The sequence below is a fragment of the Bombina bombina genome, chromosome 6, assembly GCF_027579735.1.
Source record: "Bombina bombina isolate aBomBom1 chromosome 6, aBomBom1.pri, whole genome shotgun sequence".
NCBI lineage: Eukaryota > Metazoa > Chordata > Amphibia > Anura > Bombinatoridae > Bombina > Bombina bombina.
In genome coordinates, this window is record NC_069504.1 from 522,190,916 (window position 1) to 522,216,473 (window position 25,558).

At 39.3% G+C, this 25,558-nt stretch overlaps 1 protein-coding gene across 1 annotated transcript in view; it reads left to right on the plus strand.

The window, feature by feature from the left end:
• Positions 1-25,558, plus strand: part of HOMER2 (homer scaffold protein 2) — a 627,175-nt gene that overhangs the window by 526,432 nt on the left and 75,185 nt on the right. The window contains exons 6-7 of the mRNA XM_053717425.1: positions 14,550-14,706; positions 16,335-16,445. Of these exons, the coding sequence (XP_053573400.1) occupies positions 14,550-14,706; positions 16,335-16,445 (268 nt within the window). The remainder of the gene's footprint in view (positions 1-14,549; positions 14,707-16,334; positions 16,446-25,558) is intronic.

Consider the following 25,558-nt stretch of genomic DNA (forward strand, 5'->3'; position numbering starts at 1 on the left):
CTCAAGGGAAATAAAACAGTTATTATTTCACTATGGAGAGTCTCTCTGAAGAAAGACAAACAGATTCTGTGAGTTCTTATTTTCATCTTGGAGAAAAAAAACACTGATATGTTACAAGATCATAGAAATCTTCTAACAGCATAAAATATATGTGTAATAATGAGGATAAGCATTTTTTTCTCATTATTTGGGACAGTGAAATCATTTTAAAAACTGAATTATGACTCAATGCTTTCCTTATTTTCAAATGAACTTGTACATCACAAGGAATTAGTTGAACTGTGTCAAATTATTATATATTTTTTTCAAAATAAAGTTGTTTTTTTGGGGGGTTAAATCTCAATTTGCAACAACTATAATTTGTTTTATGGAACCTTTCGTCATCTCTACAATGAAAGCCAATATTTTAAACATATATGTAAGCAATTCTAGTATCTGTAAATTTATTAAACAGATTGTAAATACATCTCACTTGAGAAACGCAGTTGTATGATCTCACAACTTCATATTTGTACAATCTAAATCCAGCATTTATATAAGACTATCCTAACCTCAGTATTCATATATTCTGAGTGTAAAGACTCTACACTTGAATTCTCAGAGTTAAATATTGCTATAAATATAAATGTTACCAATTATAGAGAGCCTTCAGCTATTGTCACTTAAATTTGAGAGAGACGCAGTCATAACTTATCCTTAAGGAATAAATGACTAAAGTATATCCCTCAGGCAGAAAGAAAAGCAATATTTCTCTGGGAGGTCTCCGTACATTAAGATAACATTGCATGCTCTTCACATAGGCATTACCCAGGAAATGAAAAACAAAGGAACTAAAAAGAATCTTCTTTTAACTGCAACAGAACAGGATTATAAACCTCATTCTTTGGAATTAACTCAAGAAAATGCTTAAGGTCCTTAACATTCAAACATGTAATGGAGAATTACTATAAAAATATTATATTACTACCAAATCTCACTACTAGAAATGTGCAGCCCCTCTAGTCATACAAGACTACAGTCCATACTAGTTTTATAGCAGGGGTGTTCAAGCTTTTCAAGTAAGGGGCTGCATCAGTGGCGTCACTAGGGGGGTGCGGGCCGCACCTGGGTGACACCCTCCAGGGGGTGACACCAACAATTTTTTTTTTTTTTTTAATTTTATTGAAATTCAAAGAAATACAAAGTTGAGATGCATAGATTTTTTTATTAGAGGGGCTGGCATTTGTGAACATTAGTGGGACTGGGGAAGTTGTAGACACACAATTTTTTTGCCCCTTGAGCCAGTACTGCAATTTCAACAAATAGTTTTCCCAGCTGCTTTTGCTTGTTTGTACTTTGCTTCTCCCCTGCCCAATTTCTCTATGAATGTTGTGGGCATGCCGTGGGGCTTGCAAAGTTGAGCTGCTAGCCTAAACCTGCCTGCCTATCTGTGCTCACTGCTCAGTGACATGTGGAGCAGTGGAGTCACTCACTGCTGTGCTGTCTCTCTAAACGGGAACTGGGAAATCGTGAGGGGATGCCTGGCACCTGACCGCATAACTGTTTGACACTGTCTCTAAAGTGTAGGAGCCACGTATGATGCCCACCAGACCTTTACGGTTACGGTACACTAAGTGCACACTGAACAGGTAGGAGGGCGGGTGGGGGTCTGGGGGTGAGCAGAGTGCAGAGGTGATTGGACATAAGAAGCGGTAGGCACGCGGCCCGGGGCTGTGCACTGACAGACATGGAACAGAGTCAGAGAGCAGAATTTTCATAGTTTGCGTACCTAAACATTTTCTTCGGTGATTTATTTTAGAGTGCTCTGTTTTTCTTTTATTTGATGCTCTGCTGAGCCAGGGAGCAGCCCTAAAACATGAGCTTTATAATTAATGCAGTGCAGTTTACATATTTTGTATGTGTGTCTGCGTTTTTGTGTGTGTGTTTTTGTGTGTGTGTCTGAGTGTGTTTACGAGTGTTTGTGTGTGCATTTGAGTATGTTTTTAAGTGTGTCTGAGTGTTTGTATGTGTGTGTGCCTGTGTTTTTGTGTGTTTCTGCTTTCTCGGGGGGGGGGGGGTGACACCATAACTTACCGCACCGGGTGACACCAACCCTAGTGACGCCACTGGGCTGCATTCATGGGTGTCCCTTAAAAGTTTTCCAATTTGTCTTGGAAATAATATCAGTTTACATGAAATATATTATAGATTTATAGTTTTCCAAACCCACCCAATTTTAACGTCAAAGCAAGTATCTTGTGAGATGTTACTACCTTTTTAAAGTCACCTGTATGATATCTAGAGGGTGGTAGGACCCATTGTTTTAAGAACAGAGAGTCTATGTATAATCTGAGTTCTCAGCTGTGTGTGTTAATTCATTTTAATACTCTTGGTGCAGTCCCTGACTGTTTGCTTTTGCATTAGATATTGATTTAGTTTTTAGTTTGTAAAGAGACCAAGTTTCAGCAGCCCCTCTGAATACTTTAAAGCTAATGTATAATGGTTAAGATTTTGCACTTATTAAACATTGACAGATACACAGTTTGGGATCTATCCCACATTAGTTACTCTCACTCAGATGCCTTATTAGCTAGAAAACGGTTGCGTTCATACTGACCATGTGATAATTTGTGACCTAACAGTTGAAAGAGGATGTTGTATGTCTTTCAGTAAAGGGTCACATACCCACCTAACTTAGGGCTTAATTAAGGGCAGTTTTACTGTCTAATCCCAGGATCAGACTTTAATTTAGACATGTACCAAAAAGTCCTGCTGTGGACTTCCATGACCACACCATAATTTTTAACCTCTTGGAGGGTTTGAGGGCATGTTTTACTGTCATTGATTGGCAGCAACTATATATATATATATATTATATATATAATATAATATATATATATATATATATATATATATATATATATATATACATATCCAATTTGAAGATTATAGCACTCTCACAAACTCATCCAGACTCAGCAATATTTCAGACCAGGGTGCATCAAAGATACAATAAATGAATAAAGAAAATGCACTCTCTGGATTTAAAAGTTTCAATACGGTTTACTGTGTGACGTTTCAAGGCTTTCACCCCTTCCTCAGACAAAGAAATTGTGAACAATGAAACAATATAAAGATATACATAAGCCCCTCCCATCAGTGCACCACCAATTGCAAGTGAGCCTGTACACCTTGCACTAAATTAGATAACTAGCCATTAACCATATGCACATGTCATGTCCTAGGTTGAGCAACAGGGAGGTGGAACAAGGCCGTATCTGTAAATGGTGTAAAACGTAATAACTCAGTCTTAAGCATACCTATGGAAATATACCCGCTCATTGACACTGTGTTACCATGTATACAGCACAATCTTATACCCAAACCTGTGTATATACTATTAACCCCTATTAGGGATACCTGGATAATTGTGCGGTGAGGTTATATCAGAAGCCTAGGACGCCATCTGTACCAAATACAGGGAACCTCGTGTATAGCGTTCGCCGGTAAAAAAAAAGGGGGCATGGTTAAACCTGCCTGGAACTCGCATCACAATCAGCTGTACAACCAGTGACGTAACTCTGCAATTTAGCAAATAAACAAATGACCGCGTTTGGTCAGTGTGTAAACGAGCCATCATATGTCTACACTCATAACGGTGGCTAGCAATGCCATACTAAAAAACACACAGGCACGGAGATAATTGTAAAATACCAACTAATGTATTTTAACCAACCTCTGCATATACAATGGAAAATCACCTTATCCTATTGGGGTCTGCATACATGTATCGGATAGGACCTTTGAAAACAGGAATAATCCCAACTATCTAATAATATAGTTCTGATGTGGTTGCTATAATTAAGAAATGCTAGTGCCTAATTGTGGGATAGGGGAATTGTACCGGATAAGTTCAAAATCCTAGGATAACCCACCAAATATGATGGACAGAGCCCTACTCCCTGCATCCTTACCAACAAAGATTGCTAGCATGTGGGTATATGCTTTCAAGTCAGGCTAAGTCAGGTACTCCTGTACTCCTTTTTTTATTATTTTTTATGCTTGGTATGGAATCATGAACTGGACCCCAGATGACACATGCCCCCTTGATTTATACTTTGTGGTGCTTACTGTGATCACATATGTAGTACGTTGCCTGGAATGCTGCACAGAACTGCCCAAAGGGAAATTAAAGGGACATTCAAGTCCAAAAAAAACCTTCATGATTCAAATAGGGCATGTAATTTTCCAATTTACTTTTATCAACAATTTTGCTTTGTTATCTTGGTTTTCTTAGTTGAAAGCTAAACCTAGGAAGTTCATATGCTAATTTCTTAGACTTTGAAGGCTGCCTCTAATCTAAATGCATTTTGAAAGTTTTTCACCACTAGAGGGCGTTAGTTCATGTGTTTCATATAGATAACATTGAGCTCATGCACGTGAATTTACCATGGAGTGAGCACTGATTGGCTAAAATGCAAGTCTGTCAAAAGAACTGAAATAGGGGGGCAGTCTGCTGAGGCTTAGATACAAGGTAATTACAGAGGTAAAATGTGTATTGTAGCTGTGTTAGTTATGCAAAACAGGGGAATGGGTAATTAAGGGATTATCTATCTTATAAAACAACAAAAATTCTGGTGTTGACTGTCCCTTTAAGTGGGCCCTGCTAGAGAAGGCTGATAATGAAGAGTGCTTGGCCTTGCAACAGTTGCGCAGATAAAGGATGTCAGCCAGGTTACATGCAGCAAGTCGAGGCTGAAACTTCTTGCTAAGCCAATGGTGACACTTAGCTTCATAAAGAATTAGTTATGGAGAGATACTTGGTTTAGTGTAGGTCTACTTCATGGCAGAGTTCTTCCCTATGAGCCAGATATTCAGCAAGACTCTTCTGTAATATAGGTTCTTAGTTGGTTTTGCTGATATTCATTTTCTCAACAGAATACACCATTTCTACACAATGTGTTACTTACCACAGCACAGTTCATTTTTAGCTTGTCACAGATGTAAGATAAATTAACAGGATTGAAAGACAATGTATATTTGAACCACATTTGTTGCAAAATGGAATACCATTAATAATGTATACAAATTGTTAGAAAATAATGCTTGATACTAAATGTAAGCCTTTGATTTCTTTAGCATATGTATTCAATGTTGTCCTACTGTGGTAGTTTTATATCACACCGTGTACAAGCAATAACATAATCTCTCATGATTATGCAAAGCTGCACCATAGCATTCTATACATGACTTTTGATGTTCACAAGCTTAGTTTTTATTAATTTGCTGCTAAATATATGTTTTGCTAAGTGCATTCTTCTTTCTGCCCTAAAATTCTATTGTTCTTGGAGATTATTATTGGAGATTATTATTGGTCAATAGCACATGATGCAGTTTTGCAACATAAATATTGTTACAAAAAAAAAAAAACACTTCTTGGAAGTGTTATTATAAGGCTTGTGATACCTTTTCTTTTGCATGTAACCCGCCTGGTATACAACAGTAGACCACATCTGCTATTTGTGCATACTGTGATGAGAACCTTAAAAAAGTAGCATTCTATCAAAATGTATTTTATTTTAAAAGTGCTTCCACTATGCTTTTCACATTTCACGTTTACTTTCATGTCCTTGTATAAGACAACTGATTGAGTAATTTGATGGATTGTATTGAGAATTTAGATTTATATTCACATTCTTAGTTACTGTACAAAATACATAGAAAATCATTTAGTGTTTTACACAATTTGGTACAAATGCAAAGACGTGTGGCACTTTTTGTTTGTTTTGTTTTATTTTTCCATCAATTTATTGACATTACAATGAAAATACAGGTTGCTATTTTACATTTTGTGCGTATCTGTTGTTAATATTAGTACCTGCTTCGTGTTTATAATGTTTGATGGCTAGAACAAAAGAACTAATAACATTTAACAATAACAGTAACCACCCTCAATTAGGGCATTGCTCGCTCGCTACTTTTTATATGCAATAAATACTCTGGGGCCTAGTTATCAAGCTGTCAACCTCAAATACGCTGGAATTCCGCAGCGTATTTGTGGCGAGGCTGATTCGTATTTGTGGCGAGGCTGATTCGCCTTAGTTATCAAAGGCTAGAGACCGGCAAAAGTAGAATTTTGTGACGTAAGCTTCGATCCGCCGGACTCAGTCTGACACAGATCGATTCTTACGTCACTACAGATGTTCCGCACACAAGTGCGGCACAATCTGACTACTTTTGCTAGTTATCAAAAAACTAGCAGGTACGCTTGGCATTTTTCCGGCCCAGCATACCTGGTTTTCAATCCGCCGCCCTGGAGGCGGCGGATCCCATAGGAATCAATGGGAGTCTGACCATAGCGAAAGTACAAGTTCGCTGCTGCCAGACATCCTATTGATTTCTATGGGAGCTGTCTACACCTAACACCCTAGCATGTACCCCGAGTCTAAACACCCCTAATCTGTCCCCCCCTACACCGCCGCAACTAAATAAATGTATTACCCCCTAAACAGCTGCTCCCGGAGCCCACCGCAACCTACATTATACCTAGTAACCCCTATCCTGCCCCCCCTATACCGCCGCCCTCTATAATAGTTATTAACCCCTATCCTGCTGATCCCGCACCTCGCCGCAACTAAATAAATAGTTTAACCCCTAAACCGCCGCTCCCGGACCCTGCAGCAACCTATATTAAATTTATTAACCCCTAATCTGCCCCCCCACACCGTCGCCACCTATAATACATTTATTAACCCCTATCCTGCCCCCCACTACACCGCCGCCACTGTAATAAATTTATTAACCCCTAAACCTAAGTCTAACACTAACCCTAACACCCCCTAACTTAAATATTAATTAAATAAATCTAAATAATATTTCTCTTATTAACTAAATTAATCCAATTTAAAACTAAATACTTACCTTTAAAATAAACCCTAATATAGCTACAATATAAATAATAATTATATTGTAGCTATCTTAGGATTTATTTTTATTTAACAGGTAACTTTCAATTTATTTTAACTAGGTACAATAGCTATTAAATAGTTATTAACTATTTAATAGCTACCTAGCTAAAATAAAGAGAAATTTACCTGTAAAATAAAAACTAACCTAAGTTACAATTACACCTAACACTACACTATATTTTAATACATTATTCCTATTTAAAACTAAATACTTACCTGTAAAATAAACCCTAAGATAGCTACAATGTAATTAATAATTACATTGCAGCTATTTTAGGAATTATATTTATTTTACAGGTAACTTTGTATTTATTTTAGCTAGTTAGAATAGTTATTAAATAGTTATTAACTATTTAATAACTACCTAGCTAAAAGAAATACAAAATTACCTGTAAAATAAATCCTAACCTAAGTTACAATTAAACCTACACTATCATTAAATTAATTAAATAAATTAACTACAAATAACTACAAATAACTACAATTAAATACAATTACATAAACTAACTAAAGTACAAAAAATAATTTTAAGCTAATTACACCTAATCTAAGCCCCCAAATAAAATAACAAAGCCCCCCAAAATAAAAAAAATTCCTTACCATATTCTACATTAAATAAGTTCAAAGCACTTTTACCTTACCAGCCCTTAAAAGGGCCTTTTGTGGGGCATGCCCCAAAGAAAACTGCTCTTTTGCCTGTAAAAGAAAAATGCAACCCCCCCAACATTAAAACCCACCACCCACATACCCCTAATCTAACCCAAACCCCCCTTAAAATAACCTAACACTAATCCCCTGAAGATCATCCTACCTTGAGTCATCTTCACTCAGCCGAGCAGCGATGGAACCGAAGAGGAGATCCGGAGCGGCAGAAGTTATCCTCCAAGGGGCGCTGAAGAAATCTTCCATCCGATGAAGTGATCCTCCAGTCGGCGCTGAAGAAGTCTTCCATCCGGGCGATGTCGTCTTCCAAGCGGCGCTGAAGAAGTCTTCTATCCGGGCGATGTCATCTTCCAAGCGGGATCTTCAATCTTCATCCCGCCGACGCGGAACATCCTTCTTTCCCGACGGACTACCGACAAATGAAGGCTCCTTTTAAGGGACGTCATCCAAGATGGCGTCCCTTCAATTCCGATTGGCTGATAGGATTCTATCAGCCAATCGGAATTAAGGTAGGAAAAATCTGATTGGCTGATTGAATCAGCCAATCAGATTCAAGTTCAATCCGATTGGCTGATTCAATCAGCCAATCAGATTGAGCTCGCATTCTATTGGCTGATCGGAACAGTGTCCGAACTCCTCAAGACTCAGTAGGTCTGATACTTTATCTACCCAGTTTTTTACTGTTGGTGTATATGATGTCTTCCAGTATAGTGCTATTAGTGACTTGGCCCCTGTTATTCCCATTTGTAATAATTTGAGTCTAGGCTGGCATGGGAACTTTGTGGGGTCATTGAGTAAGGCGATTCTGGGTATCAAGGTAAACTCATTTGTCAGTATTGATTGGAGAGAGGTTTCTATTGCGTGCCAGAGTGATCTGTATTCTTATCCCTGCTAGGCCTCACCCCTTTGCTGTATTGTGGGGTTGCGATGCAACTCTTTTTATCTTACTGCTACTTTCGGGATTGCTTGCTTCTCTAGTTCTGGATTTTCAGCTCCCACTGGGATATGGGTCTGGATGTCGCTGAATTCAGCCGCTTTGTGTTACATGTAGCGTGGTCCCGCCTTTTGCTAGGCCACGATTACGATTCTTCAGCTGCCGTCTGTTTACACTGCTTTCCAAAACGTTTGCGGTTCCCCAGCTGTCTCCATAAGTGTTTAGGGCATGCAACGCTGCCTTTTTGGGATAGTTTGAGCTATATTTCCCCCTTCTGGTTAGTGCATCAGCATGGATTGTTGCGGAGCTTCACCTACATGCAGCGATGTTCTGCTCCGCCCCCCAGCACTGTTTTTTTTTCATTATATAACAAATGACTGACGTATGTTTTCTGCTCGCTCGTGCTGACGGCCATACAGGATCCCTGGGCAGGCCAGATGTACCCATAGGCCATAGATGGCCCTTATATAATGAATGCACAATAGACCCATTTTCAGAATGTCTAGTGTTGTGCAAGGAATGTTCCTGGTATTGTTGTATATTACTTTTTTTTCCATGATTAAAAATGTCCATGTATCTCACCTACCAGAATACATTGCCCACTCGCACGCAAACAGCGTTCAAAGTAAACTTACGGGCGGGTTAGTGCTCATATTACAAATTGAAAGTAAATTGTTTGTGCATGAGAAAAACCCTGATGCGTGCTAACTTCAGGACTTTAGATATAGTGATTGTGTAAACGGGCAGTTTATTCCAGAATTTTTATTGTTTAAAAACATAGATAATCTCTTTATTGCCCATTCCCCAGTTTTGCTAACTAACACTGTTATATTAATATACTTTTTACTTGCATTTTAGCCCTATCAGTGCTGACCCAGTGTTATCTATATGAAACACATGAACTAGCACTGTCTAACTGTGAAAAACTGTCAAAATGTACTGAGATAAGAGGTCTTCAAGGGCTTAGAAATTAGCATATGAGCCTACCTAGGTTTAGTCTTCAATAAAGAATACCAGCAGAGCAAAGCAAATTTGGTGATAAAAGTAAATTGTAATCATGAAAGTTTAATTTTGATTAGACTGTCCCTTTAACAACTTCAGACTTCAATGGAGCTCGCAGACGAAAAAAAAAAAACCTAGATTGCTAAACCCATATATATATATATATATATATATGTGTGTGTGTGAAAGACTGGTGGAGCTCATGCCAAGACGCATGAAAGCTGTAATTGAAAATCAGGGTTATTCCACCAAATATTGATTTCTAAACTATTGCTAAGTTAAAACATTTGTATTGTGTTGTTTAAAAATGAATATGAACTTATATTTGCATTATTCAAGGTCTGAAAACACTGCATCTTTTTTGTTATTTTGACCAGTTGCCATTTTCTGCAAATAACTGCTCTAAATGACAATATTTTTATTTGGAATTTGGGAGAAATGTCAGTAGTTTATAGAATAAAACAAAAATGTTCATTGTACTTAAACATATACCTATAAATAGTAAAACCAGATACTTTTGCAGTGGTCTCTATCTAGCCCATAGTGTTTTAAAGATCTTTCAAAAATAAACGTTTCATTTTGTTTACAAAACATTGCATCTTTGGAGAATTTTCTTTATTGAAACTAGTGTTCACATTGTGGAAATACATTTACCCTTTTTTTTTTGGCTGAACTTTATAGTAATTTATAGTAATTCCCCATTCAGTGATTTAGTTGTTTTTTTCTCAGACCCTCTTAACAAGGTTTAAATGGTCTTTTGTCCTTCGTTCCTCTGTATTTTGTATCACATTAGATTCTGCTTCTCTCTCTATTTCACTTGTTTAATTAACTCAGCACCTTTTTTGTTTTGCTTTATCGCCTTTGTTCTTTTTACTATGCTATTCCACTAACAGTGCTTTAAATAATTTAAGCATTTAGATGTTATGTATTGTCAGGCACCTTATATTAAAATAGTTGTTTTTTTATATATCAACCTACCAATCTGTTTATTAATCATTGCATTACAGCTGTTGCACCTTTATAAATTAATTTAACACTTTTGATTAACTAATGCAGTGTTTCCCAACCGCGGTCCTCAAGTACCCCCAACAGTCTTGGTTTTCATTATAGCTGAACTAGAGCACAGGTAAAATAATCAGCTGATGGATGAGAGCAGGTTACTGATCAGCTGATTACTTCACCTGTGCACTGGTTCAGCTATAATGAAAACCAGGCCTATTGGGGGTACTTGAGGACCACGGTTGGGAAACACTGAACTAATGTGATATCAAAAAATTTATATTTGGTGAATAAAAAGTTATATATGTTGTATAGATTAACAACCAGTTAGATGAATCCTGTGCCTTCAACATGAATGCCATAAAGATGGGTAAAAAAAAAAAAAAAAAAAAAATACTTTGTTTCTCTTGAACGGATGTGGTGAAATGCATTAGGTTAAGGATGTGGTGAAATGCATTAAGTTACGGATGGGATGAAATGCATTAGGTTACAGGTGTGGTGAAATGCATTGGGTTACGGATGGGGTGAAATGCATTAGGTTACGAATGGGATGAAATGCATTAGGTTACGAATGGGATGAAATGCATTAGGTTACGGATGTGGTGAAATGCATTAGATTACGGATGGGGTGAAATGCATTAAGTTACGGATGGGGTGAAATGCATTGGGTTACGGATGGGGTGAAATGCATTGGGTTACGGATGGGGTGAAATGCATTGGGTTACGGATGGGGTGAAATGCATTGGGTTACGGATGGGGTGAAATGCATTAGGTTACGGATGGGGTGAAATGCATTAGGTTACGGATGGGGTGAAATGCATTAAGTTACGGATGGGGTGAAATGCATTGGGTTACGGATGGGGTGAAATGCATTGGGTTACGGATGGGGTGAAATGCATTGGGTTACGGATGGGGTGAAATGCATTAAGTTACGGATGGGGTGAAATGCATTGGGTTATGGATGGGGTGAAATGCATTGGGTTCTGGATGTGGTGGAATGCATTGGGTTCTGGATGTGGTGGAATGCATTGGGTTCTGGATGTGGTGGAATGCATTGGGTTACAAATGGGATGAAATGCATTGGGTTACGGATGGGATGAAATGCATTGGGTTACGGATGGGATGAAATGCATTGGGTTACGGATGGGATGAAATGCATTGGGTTACGGATGGGATGAAATGCATTGGGTTACTGATGTGGTGAAATGCATTGTTACGAATGGGATGAAATGCATTAGGTTACAAATGCATTAGGTTACGGATGTGGTGAAATGCATTGGGCTACGGATGTGGTGGAATGCATTGGGTTCTGGATGTGGTGGAATGCATTGGGTTCTGGATGTGGTGGAATGCATTGGGTTCTGGATGTGGTGGAATGCATTGGGTTCTGGATGTGGTGGAATGCATTGGGTTCTGGATGTGGTGGAATGCATTGGGTTACAAATGGGATGAAATGCATTGGGTTACAAATGGGATGAAATGCATTGGGTTACGGATGGGATGAAATGCATTGGGTTACGGATGGGATGAAATGCATTGGGTTACGGATGGGATGAAATGCATTGGGTTACGGATGGGATGAAATGCATTGGGTTACGGATGGGATGAAATGCATTGGGTTACGGATGGGATGAAATGCATTGGGTTACGGATGGGATGAAATGCATTGTTACGAATGGGATGAAATGCATTAGGTTACAAATGCATTAGGTTACAGATGTGGTGAAATGCATTGGGCTACGGATGTGGTGGAATGCATTGGGTTCTGGATGTGGTGGAATGCATTGGGTTCTGGATGTGGTGGAATGCATTGGGTTCTGGATGTGGTGGAATGCATTGGGTTCTGGATGTGGTGGAATGCATTGGGTTCTGGATGTGGTGGAATGCATTGGGTTCTGGATGTGGTGGAATGCATTGGGTTCTGGATGTGGTGGAATGCATTGGGTTCTGGATGTGGTGGAATGCATTGGGTTCTGGATGTGGTGGAATGCATTGGGTTCTGGATGTGGTGGAATGCATTGGGTTCTGGATGTGGTGGAATGCATTGGGTTCTGGATGTGGTGGAATGCATTGGGTTCTGGATGTGGTGGAATGCATTGGGTTCTGGATGTGGTGGAATGCATTGGGTTCTGGATGTGGTGGAATGCATTGGGTTCTGGATGTGGTGGAATGCATTGGGTTACGGATGTGGTGGAATGCATTGGGTTACGGATGTGGTGGAATGCATTGGGTTACGGATGTGGTGGAATGCATTGGGTTACGGATGTGGTGGAATGCATTGGGTAACGAATGGGATAAAATGTATTAGGTTACAGAAGTGGTGAAATGCATTAGGTTATGTTGCCAATATATGCTTCTTAGTCCATAACATTTTAATTTTAGATCATTGTAATACACAGTCCGAGTCATAATCATGTCCTAAATATTAATATATATATATATATATATATATCCCTGGGTATATTTCATTTAATTAAGGACACTAAACCCAAATTTTTCTTTCATGATTAAGATAGAGCATGCGATTTTAAGCATCTTTCTAATTTACTCCTATTATCAAATTTTCTTTGTTCGCTTGCTATCTTTATTTGAAAAAGCAGGACTCTAAGCTTATGAGCCGGCACTTTTTTGGTTCAGCGCCTGGGTAGCGCTTGCTGATTGGTGGCTAAATGTAGCCACCAATTAGCAAGCGCTACCCAGGGTGCTGAACCTAAAATGGACTGGCTCCTAAGCTTAGATTCCTGCTTTTTCAAATAAAGATGGCAATCGAATGAAGAAAAATTGATTATAGGAGTAAATTAGAAATTTGCTTAAAATTGCATGCTCTATCTTAATCATGAAAGAAAAAATGTGAATTTAGTATCCCTTTAAACCATACTTTAATACAAAATTACCACAACATACAGCAATATTGTAAATTCTGGATAAGAATTGCTAGTTTAACAATACTAAAATTTTAAAATGAGTTAAAAATTGTGCTAAAAATGTTGTCGTGCCACTTTTAGAAACCCCTTTCCTACTGGGGTCTGAACCAAACACAGAAAGGTGTTTTCTTGTTATTGAAATGAAATTTGAAAAAAGATTTCCATGTATTAAAAATTAAGGGGACATGAAACACTTTTAATATTTGTAATAGAATAGGCTTTAAAGGGACATGAAATCCAACATTTGTTTTCATAATTCAGATAGAGCATAGATTTGTAAACAACTTTCCAATTTACTTCTATTATCAATTTTGCTTTATTCTCTTGGTATCCTTTCTTGAAGAAGCAGCAACCCACCACTGGAAGCTAGCTGAACACATTGGTAAGCCACAAGAAACATATGTGCAGCAATCAGCAGCTAGCTCACAACTCCTAGGTCTACCTAGGTATGCTTTTCAACAAATTATACCAATAGTACAAACAAATTAGATAAAAGAAGTAAATTTGAAAGATGTTTAAAATGATATGCTCTATCTTAATCATGAAATTAAAAAAAATGGGTTTCCTGTCTATTTAATTGTGAAAACTTTGACTGTGCTTTTATTATTTATTTTGCTCCTCCTGTAGCAATTCTGAGAATTCAGATCTGTTAGATAAGATACTACAAAGCAGTGCTTTGGATTTACAAACAAAATGATAGTGGTTAGCCATGTCATCCCCATTAACAAGGCAGGATTGACTCCTTCAAATAAGGGAACTAGTGGATGGAATTTCGCAATTGAAGCAAACGCATTCATCTATTCACAAAGCTATCTCTCTTGTCCTATATATTTATTTATTGCAACGCCATACAAAAGTCTTACACGTTGTTTTATTTCTCTTGAATGTTAAAAATGTTATAGATGAAAAATCATACGTGCACAGCATTTTATGTTCTGCTAATGCTCGTTGGGTCAGAACTCCCACTGTTTTTATCTCTTGCGTGTGTAATCATAGAGGAATTTACTATCCAGTGCTAGTGATTTGAACATTATAATTTACAACAGCTCAGAGTGCTCATTCATGTTTTATTGATGTCAGCTCTTCCAATGTGAAGAAATGGGAAACCGAATTGGAGACATTGAGGGAGAGCAATGCAAGACTGTCTTCCGCACTCCAGGAATCCATTGCCAGTGTAGAACATTGGAAGAGGCAGTTTCTAGCCTGCAAAGATGAGAATGATCAACTCAGGAATAAGGTAAAGTGCCTGACTTCAATTTTTACCATATGACACAGGGGTGTCACACTTTTTCTTGAGATGCTACCCTGGATTAGTGTAAGGTCACTACCCAGCTGGTATTTTATTGACATGGCTGGTATTTTTAAGGTTTACAATATAGATAATAAAGAATAAATATAGAACTAAAGGGACTGCTATAGGGAAACATTTGTTTGTTGGAATCTACTTTTTAAACAAATGATCATTTACAATCAGTCCTAGCAGCTTTCGGAGTTACACTGTACAATGATTTATGCAATTTTATTCTAATTAGCAAGGTGGATGTTATTTTCAACAAAGAGAAATTAGCCTATGTTAGAGAGAGATGTGTTGCAGATGGGGAAAGGGGAATGAGTAATGTGGTGCCTGATTAACAAAAAAAAACTTGTTTCCACAGTTTTAAGTTAAAGGGACATGAAAACCAAAATTTTTCTTTCATGATTCAAACAGAGCATACAATTTTAAACAACTTTACAATTTACTTTGCTTCTTTCTCTTGTTATCCTTTGCTGAACGGCTTATCTAGGAAAGCTCAGGAGCAGCAAAGATCCTAGGTTCTAGCTGGTGATTGGTGGCTGCATATTTATACAGATTGTTATTGGTTCAACCAAGTGTTCAGTCAGCAACCAGAAGTGCATTGCTGCTCCTTCAACAAAGCATACCAAGAGAATGAAGAAAAATGTATAATAGGAGTAAATTGGAAAGTTGCTTAAAATTGCATGCTCTATCTGACTCATGAAATAAAAAATGTGGGTTTAGTGTCCCTTTAAATAGCCTATCTATCTCCTATAAGTTTGTTGGTGAACTTTTAATACTGTATCAACATTTTATTAGACTTTTTTCTAATCTGACCTACCTTATATCTCATCCTGCTTTGTTACACTTGAATGTATTTGTGCCTGCTGATTTCGTTTGATGAAATGGAGTAAATGAAAAGTCATTGTTTTAAATATTTAAATATTGAATTCAAACTGTTCCCTGTGGAACTCCGTGTTCATTTGGTTCCCTGTTTAAAAATAAATGTCACTATGTTTACATCTAAATAAAAGCATAAAAAGGAACTTGCCTTTCTGGTTTCAGAAATGAGATCAGTGAGTTGTCTAAATAAGATACAGATGGATTTGTGATGGATGGGAGAGGTTTTATTGGATGGTTTAATGATGCTGTAGGGGCATTTAGGGTAACACCCTTCATTTATTGTTAGTCCTTTTCCTTTTTTGTATTTATTATTTGTTGCATAAAAAGCTGCCTTTTTCGTTCTGCACGTAAACTCTTCTTAAATATTCGTCACTAGTGGGCAAATCTAACCTGTATAAAGCACAAACACAGCCACACATTCATATTTATGTTTAGATCTAAACATTTGTTTACATTTGCTGCTGAAATTCCCCTGTAGGGCTGAATCTTACGGGATTCCTGTGCAGTAAATTATGCTAAATGTAGCAAGATTGCAAATAAATTGTGAAGAATCTGAACATGTAAATTCATTGAATAGATGTCAGATCTTAAACTGAGATACTAGAGGCATCTATGTAATTTGCTATTGAATGAGCTCTGCATGACTGACAGAGATTTACGTTTCTGATGGTCTTTCCTATTCTCCTTAGGTTGTAGAACTTGAAGCACAGTGTGATGAAATTGATAAAGAAAGAGCGAGAAACGAAGAGCTCAGCAAAAGACTGCAGCAACTTGAAACCGAAATTCAGGACAAAGAAGCAGTAAGTCCTGAGGGGGAAACATTGTGTTAATTATATCGCAAATGACAATGTGAACTGTCATTGTGGGTGGGGCCAGATTTTTCATTCGGCAAAATAAGCAGCTGTCTAGGGGGGTACATGGACAGTAGCAAGTGCTTGTATACGGCACTTCAAATTCTTAAATTACCCTTTTGCATGTCCCCTTTTTGATATAAGATTTAATTTGGTTTAGAATACCTATAGGACAATATGCATAACTCTGGAGTCTCATTGGCTGCAATGCATTGTCTATGGGTGCTTTTGAAACATGAAATATTTTTGGCATGAAAAGGTTAAGTTACAGCAGTTGTATGGATTGATTTTTAAACTAACAGGATGTATATCTTGGAATACAAGTCATTCCTAGACACACAAAGTGCCTAATGTATTTGTAGATTATGACATTTTTGTGATGTTTTATACATTTAAAATATACTTCCTCTATTATTTTAACAGAAATATTGTGCAATGACAATAAACTCTAATTACAGTATACATTTCAGAGAAATTAGAGTCAAACTACAATTTTTAAACCTATGCATTTACAAATAACGAACACAATTCTATCGATAGATATGTACATATATACTTTTTTATTTACCCCTTGCACCATATGTACATAGGTACTACGTCACACAGTACTTTGTCCAGCGTACTGTGTTTATGTAGTACCTATGTCCAACTCTCAGCTTAGACAGCTGTCATGAATCTGGCCTCTTTAACAGAATGGAGCCCAATGGCAGGGATAGTAGAAAACTGAGCAGATTGAATAGCAATATACTGGATACTCGTGTATATATACATATATATATATTTGGAGAAAGTTACACAGGCAAATATCAAGTAATGTCCTGAAATGGATTACACTGGGAGACAGGTACAAACAAGAGTTAACTCAAGAAACCTGTACAAACCAGTATAGCTGATGTTCAGGTGCAAGTTCAGACAAACAAGAGTTAAGTACTGGAAGAACTATTTAAGGGCCAAGGAAAGTAGTGCTAATTTCTGAGCTAAGCAAAGAAAATTCCCTCTTTTGGGCAAAGCAAAGGCAATGTCAGTTTCTGGGCCAAACAAAGTAATACAAGGTTTGGAATACAAGCTGGAAGCAGCAACAAATGCAGTACTGCAGACAGGACAAACAAATAGGCACGTCAGGCAGTAAGGTTCTAAGCTAGAAAACTGCAACAGGGAAAGCCCAAGCAATAGTACGAGCTATGCGACATGCAGACACAAGGTCAGGACAGTCCAAGGTTCAAAGGCAGGCAGCAAAAATCCAAACTTAGGCAATGTCACCAGCAGAAAGTCCAGCAACAAACTGGGAACAGGAAAGACTAAAAATCCCAAAGCAAGGAGTAAAGGCATAGATTACTCAATATGTTGTCAGAGAGCACTTCTCTGATTGGTAAGCATCCAGAGGGGGGGTAGCTTAGAGACACACATACTGATGATAATATTCTTCCACAAACCCCTGTAAGTAAACATCCTCCACTGGCACAGACAGAGCAAGCTGGACTCTAGACCTGCAGTCCCTGGTTCTATCCCAGGCAGGGCCCAGCAACAAAGTCACCAGGGGTGTCCCCACAGCGCAGTTTGCATTTTGTATGAACCCTGACAGTACCTTATGGCATCCTGTCAACAGTGAATACTGCAGTTGGGGGCAGAAGGCATCTGCTTTCTGATCATGATCCCTTACTATATGGAGGCAGATCGACAATCTTTACAGGAGGGGCGGTTTCCCTACTCAACAGAAAACTATTTTGAAGGTAGAGGGAGGAATGGGGCCCTATGCTAATAACAAAAAAAGAATGGCTGGAGGGGGAGGAAGCTGTACTGTGGGGGGGAAAAAGTGATTGTGGAGGGGGTCCACAAAAAATATAAAAAAAAATTAATTTTAATTACTGGCAAATTTAGCTACCAGTATCAAAGATGGCAGGGGAGTAGTGGGAGGGGGGAAGGTAAGAGAGCTGTTTGGGAGGGGGTCAGTGAGGTGGGTTCCCTAAAATAATATAAATAAATAAAATCCCTAAACTGTAGTGCCAGTACCTAAGATGGTGGTGGCCAGTGTTGGGGGATCAATTAGGGTTCAGCAGGTGAGAGGGTAATCCCTACACTAGCACAGATATTAACCATACAAGCTACCTGATTAACCCCTTACTGCTGGGAATTTCAGAAGTGTAGTACACAGCTGCAATTTGCAGCCTTCTAATTGTCAAAAAAAAACAGGAAAGACATACATGTCTCTGAACAAAAGGGACCCCAGAGAAGCTATTACAACTATTTGTCTTATGACTGCAGTAGTTGTGTGAAAATCATAGTTTTGAAAAAGATAAAGATTTTTTTAATATAATCGTATTTGGTGGCCAAATATACTAAAGTGGGCCTAAATCAATTATTGGGTTGTCTACTTAAAAAATATATATAGTTTGCATAGCTAAATTAAAAAAGTCTATATTTCTGTTTAAAATGAGTGATAGCAAAAAAGCTAGTTTCTCCTGTTAAGTGTGGTCAGTCCACGGGTCATCATTACTTCTGGGATATTAACTCCTCCCCAACAGGAAGTGCAAGAGGATCACCCCAGCAGAGCTGCTATATAGCTCCTCCCCTCTACGTCACACCCAGTCATTCTCTTGCACCCAACTAATAGATAGGATGTGTGAGAGGACTGTGGTGATTATACTTAGTTTTTATATCTTCAATCAAAAGTTTGTTACTTTAAAACAGCACCGGAGTGTGTTGTTCCTTCTCAGGTAGAATTTGAAGAAGAATCTACCTGAGTTTTTGGATGATTTTAGCCGGCGTAGCTAAAATTCATTTTGCTGTTCTCGGCCATTCTGAGGAGTGAGGTAAACTTCAGATCAGGGGACAGCGGGCAGGTTCACCTGCAAAGAGGTATGTTGCAGTATATTATTTTCTGAGGAATGGAATTGACTGAGAAAATACTGCCAATACCAATATAATGTAAGTTCAGCCTTAAATGCAGTAGTAGCAACTGGTATCAGGCTGTTTATGTATATATGTGTACACTTCTGTATTCTGGGGAATGGCACTTCTCTGGGTAATACTATATGCATATAATCTTTAGCCTTACTTGCAGTGGGAACGTCTAGCAACAGGCTGTTTAATGACATTTCATGATATTTGATTTTAAACGTTTTTGCTGGCATGCTAAATTGTTTAAATATCTGAGGTACTGGGTGAAAAATTGTTTTTGGGCACTGTTTTTCCACTTGGCTATCGTTTATTTTAATCTGAGACAGTTTACTGAACTTCCCTCACTGCTGTGAGTGAGGGGGAGGGGCCTATTTTGGCGCTTTTGCTACGCATCAAAAATTCAGTCAAAAATCTGTTTCTCTTCCTGCATGATCCGGATCGTCTCTACAGAGCTCAAGGGTCTTCAAAAATTATTTTGAGGGAGGTAATCACTCACAGCAGACCTGTGAGATTGTGCTTTGACTGTGATAAAAAACGTTTATATTTTGTACATTTTTTTCTGCCATTAAGGGTTAGTTATCCATTGCTAATGGGGGCAATCCTTTGCTAAATTTATGCCTTTACTGGGAAAAATCTGATTGTTATAATTTTTCCAGTTCCTTATTATTATTTTTTCTGTGCTTCTTAAAGGCACAGTGCGTTTTTCACATTACTTGTAATTTGAGTGAAAAGTATTTCCTAGCTTGCTAGTTTAATTGCTAGTTTGTTAAACATGTCTGACTCAGAGGAATATCTCTGTGCTATATGTGCAAAAGCCAAGGTGGAGCCCAATAGAAATTTATGTACTAATTGCATTGATGCTACTTTGAATAAGAGTCATTCTGTACAAATTGAACATCATTCACCAAACAACGAGGGGGAAGTTATGCCGACTAACTTGCCTCACGTGTCAGTACCTGCATCTCCCGCTCGGGAGGTGCGTGATATTGTAACGCCGAGTACTTCAGGGCGGCCATTACAAATCACACTACAGGACATGGCTAATGTTATGACTGAAGTTTTGTCTAAATTACCAGAACTTAGAGGTAAGCGAGATCACTCTGGGGTGAGAACAGAGTGCGCTGATAATATTAGGGCCATGTCAGATACTGCGTCACAATTTGCAGAACATGAGGACGGAGAGCTTCATTCTGCGGGTGACGGATCTGATCCAAATAAACTGGATTCAGACATTTCAAATTTTAAGTTTAAGCTGGAAAACCTCCGTGTATTACTAGGGGAGGTCTTAGCGGCTCTGAATGATTGTAACACAGTTGCAATACCAGAGAAAATGTGTAGGTTGGATAAATATTTTGCGGTACCGTCGAGTACTGACGTTTTTCCAATACCTAAGAGACTTACTGAAATTGTTACTAAGGAGTGGGACAGACCCGGTGTGCCTTTCTCACCCCCTCCTATATTCAGAAAGATGTTTCCAATAGACGCCACCACACGGGACTTATGGCAAACGGTCCCTAAGGTGGAGGGAGCAGTTTCTACTTTAGCTAAGCGTACCACTATCCCGGTGGAGGATAGCTGCGCCTTTTCAGATCCAATGGATAAAAAATTAGAGGGTTACCTTAAGAAAATGTTTGTTCAACAAGGTTTTATATTGCAACCCCTTGCATGCATTGGGCCTGTCATGGCTGCAGCAGCATTTTGGTTTGAGTCTCTGGAAGAGACCCTTGAATCAGCTCCATTAGATGAGATTACACACAAGCTTAAAACCCTTAAGCTAGCTAATTCATTTATTTCTGATGCCGTAGTACACTTAACTAAACTTACGGCTAAGAATTCCGGATTCGCCATTCAGGCACGCAGAGCGCTGTGGCTAAAATCCTGGTCAGCTGATGTTACTTCTAAATCTAAATTACTTAACATACCTTTCAAAGGGCAGACCTTATTCGGGCCCGGTTTGAAGGAAATTATCGCTGACATTACAGGAGGTAAAGGCCATGCCCTGCCTCAAGACAGAGCCAAACCTAGGGCTAGACAGTCTAATTTTCGTGCCTTTCGTAATTTCAAGGCAGGAGCAGCATCAACTTCCTCTGCACCAAAACAGGAAGGAGCTGTTGCTCGATACAGACAAGGCTGGAAACCTAACCAGTCCTGGAACAAGGGCAAACAGGCCAGAAAGCCTGCTGCTGCCCCTAAGACAGCATGAAGTGAGGGCCCCCGATCCGGGAACGGATCTAGTGGGGGGCAGACTCTCTCTCTCTTCGCCCAGGCTTGGGCAAGAGATGTCCAGGATCCCTGGGCGTTGGAGATCATATCTCAGGGATATCTTCTGGACTTCAAAGCCTCTCCCCCAAAAGGGAGATTTCATCTTTCAAGGTTGTCAACAAACCAGATAAAGAAAGAGGCGTTTCTACGCTGTGTACAAGATCTTTTACTAATGGGAGTGATCCATCCGGTTCCGCGGTCGGAACACGGACAAGGTTTTTACTCAAATCTGTTTGTGGTTCCCAAGAAAGAAGGAACCTTCAGACCAATCTTGGATTTAAAGATCCTAAACAAATTCCTAAGAGTTCCATCGTTCAAAATGGAAACTATTCGGACAATCTTACCCATGATCCAAAAGGGTCAGTACATGACCACAGTGGATTTAAAGGATGCCTACCTTCATATACCGATTCACAAAGATCATTACCGGTATCTAAGGTTTGCCTTCCTAGACAGGCATTACCAGTTTGTAGCTCTTCCATTCGGGTTGGCTACGGCTCCAAGAATCTTCACAAAGGTTCTGGGCTCTCTTCTGGCGGTGCTAAGGCCGCGAGGAATTTCGGTGGCTCCGTACCTAGACGACATTCTGATACAAGCGTCAAGCTTTCAAACTGCCAAGTCTCATACAGAGTTAGTACTGGCATTTCTAAGGTCGCATGGGTGGAAGGTGAACGTAGAGAAGAGTTCTCTCTTACCACTCACAAGGGTTCCCTTCTTGGGGACTCTTATAGACTCTGTAGAAATGAAGATTTACCTGACAGAAGACAGGTTAACAAAACTTCAAAATGCTTGCCGTGTCCTTCATTCCATTCAACACCCGTCAGTGGCTCAATGCATGGAGGTAATCGGCTTAATGGTAGCGGCAATGGACATAGTACCCTTTGCACGCCTACATCTCAGACCGCTGCAATTGTGCATGCTAAGTCAGTGGAATGGGGATTACTCAGATTTGTCCCCTACTCTGAATCTGGATCAAGAGACCAGAAATTCTCTTCTATGGTGGCTTTCTCGGCCACATCTGTCCAGGGGGATGCCATTCAGCAGACCAGATTGGACAATTGTAACAACAGACGCCAGCCTACTAGGTTGGGGCGCTGTCTGGAATTCCCTGAAGGCTCAGGGATCATGGACTCAGGAGGAAAGTCTCCTTCTAATAAACATTCTGGAATTGAGAGCAGTTCTCAATGCCCTTCTGGCTTGGCCTCAGTTAACAACTCGGGGGTTCATCAGGTTTCAGTCGGACAACATCACGACTGTAGCTTACATCAACCATCAAGGAGGGACAAGAAGCTCCCTAGCGATGATGGAAGTATCAAAGATAATTCGCTGGGCAGAGTCTCACTCTTGTCACCTGTCAGCGATCCACATTCCTGGAGTGGAAAACTGGGAGGCGGATTTCCTAAGTCGTCAGACTTTTCATCCGGGGGAGTGGGAACTTCATCCGGAGATCTTTGCCAAAATACTTCGACTTTGGGGCAAACCAGAGATAGATCTCATGGCGTCTCGCCAGAACGCCAAGCTTCCTTGTTACGGGTCCAGGTCCAGGGACCCGGGAGCAGTCCTGGTAGATGCTTTGACAGCACCTTGGACCTTCGGGATGGCCTATGTGTTTCCACCCTTCCCGATGCTTCCTCGATTGATTGCCAGGATCAAACAGGAGAGAGCATCAGTGATTCTGATAGCGCCTGCGTGGCCACGCAGGACCTGGTATGCAGATCTAGTGGACATGTCATCCTGTCCACCTTGGTCTCTGCCTCTGAGACAGGACCTTCTAATTCAGGGTCCTTTCAAACATCAAAATCTAATTTCTCTGAAGCTGACTGCTTGGAAATTGAACGCTTGATTTTATCAAAGTGTGGTTTTTCGGAGTCAGTTATTGATACCTTAATACAGGCTAGGAAGCCTGTTACCAGAAAGATTTACCATAAAATATGGCGTAAATACTTACATTGGTGCGAATCCAAGAGTTACTCATGGAGTAAAGTTAGGATTCCTAGGATATTGTCCTTTCTACAAGAAGGTTTAGAAAAGGGTTTATCTGCTAGTTCCTTAAAGGGACAGATCTCAGCTCTGTCCATTCTTTTACACAAGCGTCTGTCAGAAGTTCCAGACGTTCAGGCTTTTTGCCAGGCTTTGGCCAGGATTAAGCCTGTGTTTAAAACTGTTGCTCCACCATGGAGCTTAAATTTAGTTCTTAACGTTTTACAGGGTGTTCCGTTTGAACCCCTTCATTCCATTGATATCAAGCTGTTATCTTGGAAAGTTCTGTTTTTAATGGCTATTTCCTCGGCTCGTAGAGTCTCTGAGTTATCAGCCTTACATTGTGATTCTCCGTATCTGATTTTTCATTCAGATAAGGTAGTTCTGCGTACTAAACCTGGGTTCTTACCTAAGGTTGTCACTAATAAGAATATCAATCAAGAGATTGTTGTGCCATCATTGTGTCCGAATCCTTCTTCAAAGAAGGAACGACTTCTGCACAATCTAGATGTAGTCCGTGCCCTGAAATTTTATTTACAGGCAACTAAAGATTTTCGCCAAACTTCTTCCCTGTTTGTCGTTTATTCTGGACAGAGGAGAGGTCAAAAAGCTTCTGCTACCTCTCTCTCTTTTTGGCTTCGTAGCATAATACGTTTAGCCTATGAGACTGCTGGACAGCAGCCTCCTGAAAGAATTACAGCTCATTCCACTAGAGCTGTGGCTTCCACCTGGGCCTTTAAGAATGAGGCCTCTGTTGAACAGATTTGCAAGGCTGCAACTTGGTCTTCTCTTCATACTTTTTCCAAATTTTACAAATTTGACACTTTTGCTTCTTCGGAGGCTGTTTTTGGGAGAAAGGTTCTTCAGGCAGTGGTTCCTTCCGTATAAAGATCCTGCCTGTCCCTCCCGTCATCCGTGTACTTTAGCTTTGGTATTGGTATCCCAGAAGTAATGATGACCCGTGGACTGACCACACTTAACAGGAGAAAACATAATTTATGCTTACCTGATAAATTCCTTTCTCCTGTAGTGTGGTCAGTCCACGGCCCGCCCTGTTTTTTATGGCAGGTCTAAATTTTTAAATTATACTCCAGTCACCACTGCACCCTATAGTTTCTCCTTTCTCGTTTGGTTCTTGGTCGAATGACTGGGTGTGACGTAGAGGGGAGGAGCTATATAGCAGCTCTGCTGGGGTGATCCTCTTGCACTTCCTGTTGGGGAGGAGTTAATATCCCAGAAGTAATGATGACCCGTGGACTGACCACACTACAGGAGAAAGGAATTTATCAGGTAAGCATAAATTATGTTTTTTCTCTGAAATCCTGGGTAGTGAAGGGGTTAAATTTATAGTAAAATCTTTCATGCATATTTTGGCATGTATAGAAAAATGTCTATTTATTGTACTTCACTGTCAGGAGGGACTGCCCAGAGTGGCACTCAAAAGCTGGTGTCAAGTGTAAGCCCTTCGATATGGCATGTGGAAAACTTAAAATTCCACAAAGACATACTAGGAGCCACTTTTGGGTCCAATGTTGCTCATAAAATATATACATGTTGTGAATTAACTAGCACCACAATGCGTGATAACAAACTAATAATAAAGAGCAACCTTGAGATATTTATAATGTCAAGTTTGATGGTATGAGAAGAGCATCTATGCAAACTGAGATATAAAAATAAATAAATAAATAAATGAAAGAAATTAGCCTCTGATGATACAGACAAAAGTTATTCTGCTTTTAAAGTCACCTGTGAACAGGAGAGAATTTTAGAAAAAAGACCACCTTTTAAACATTATGTGAGATTGATTAAAGTGCCCTCTTAGGAATAATATATGTAAAAGAAAGTAAATCTGCTTATCTTTAATGAACATATGGAGAGAACAAATATTGGGTGTGCCAACGAGTTTACTGAGTTTAGGG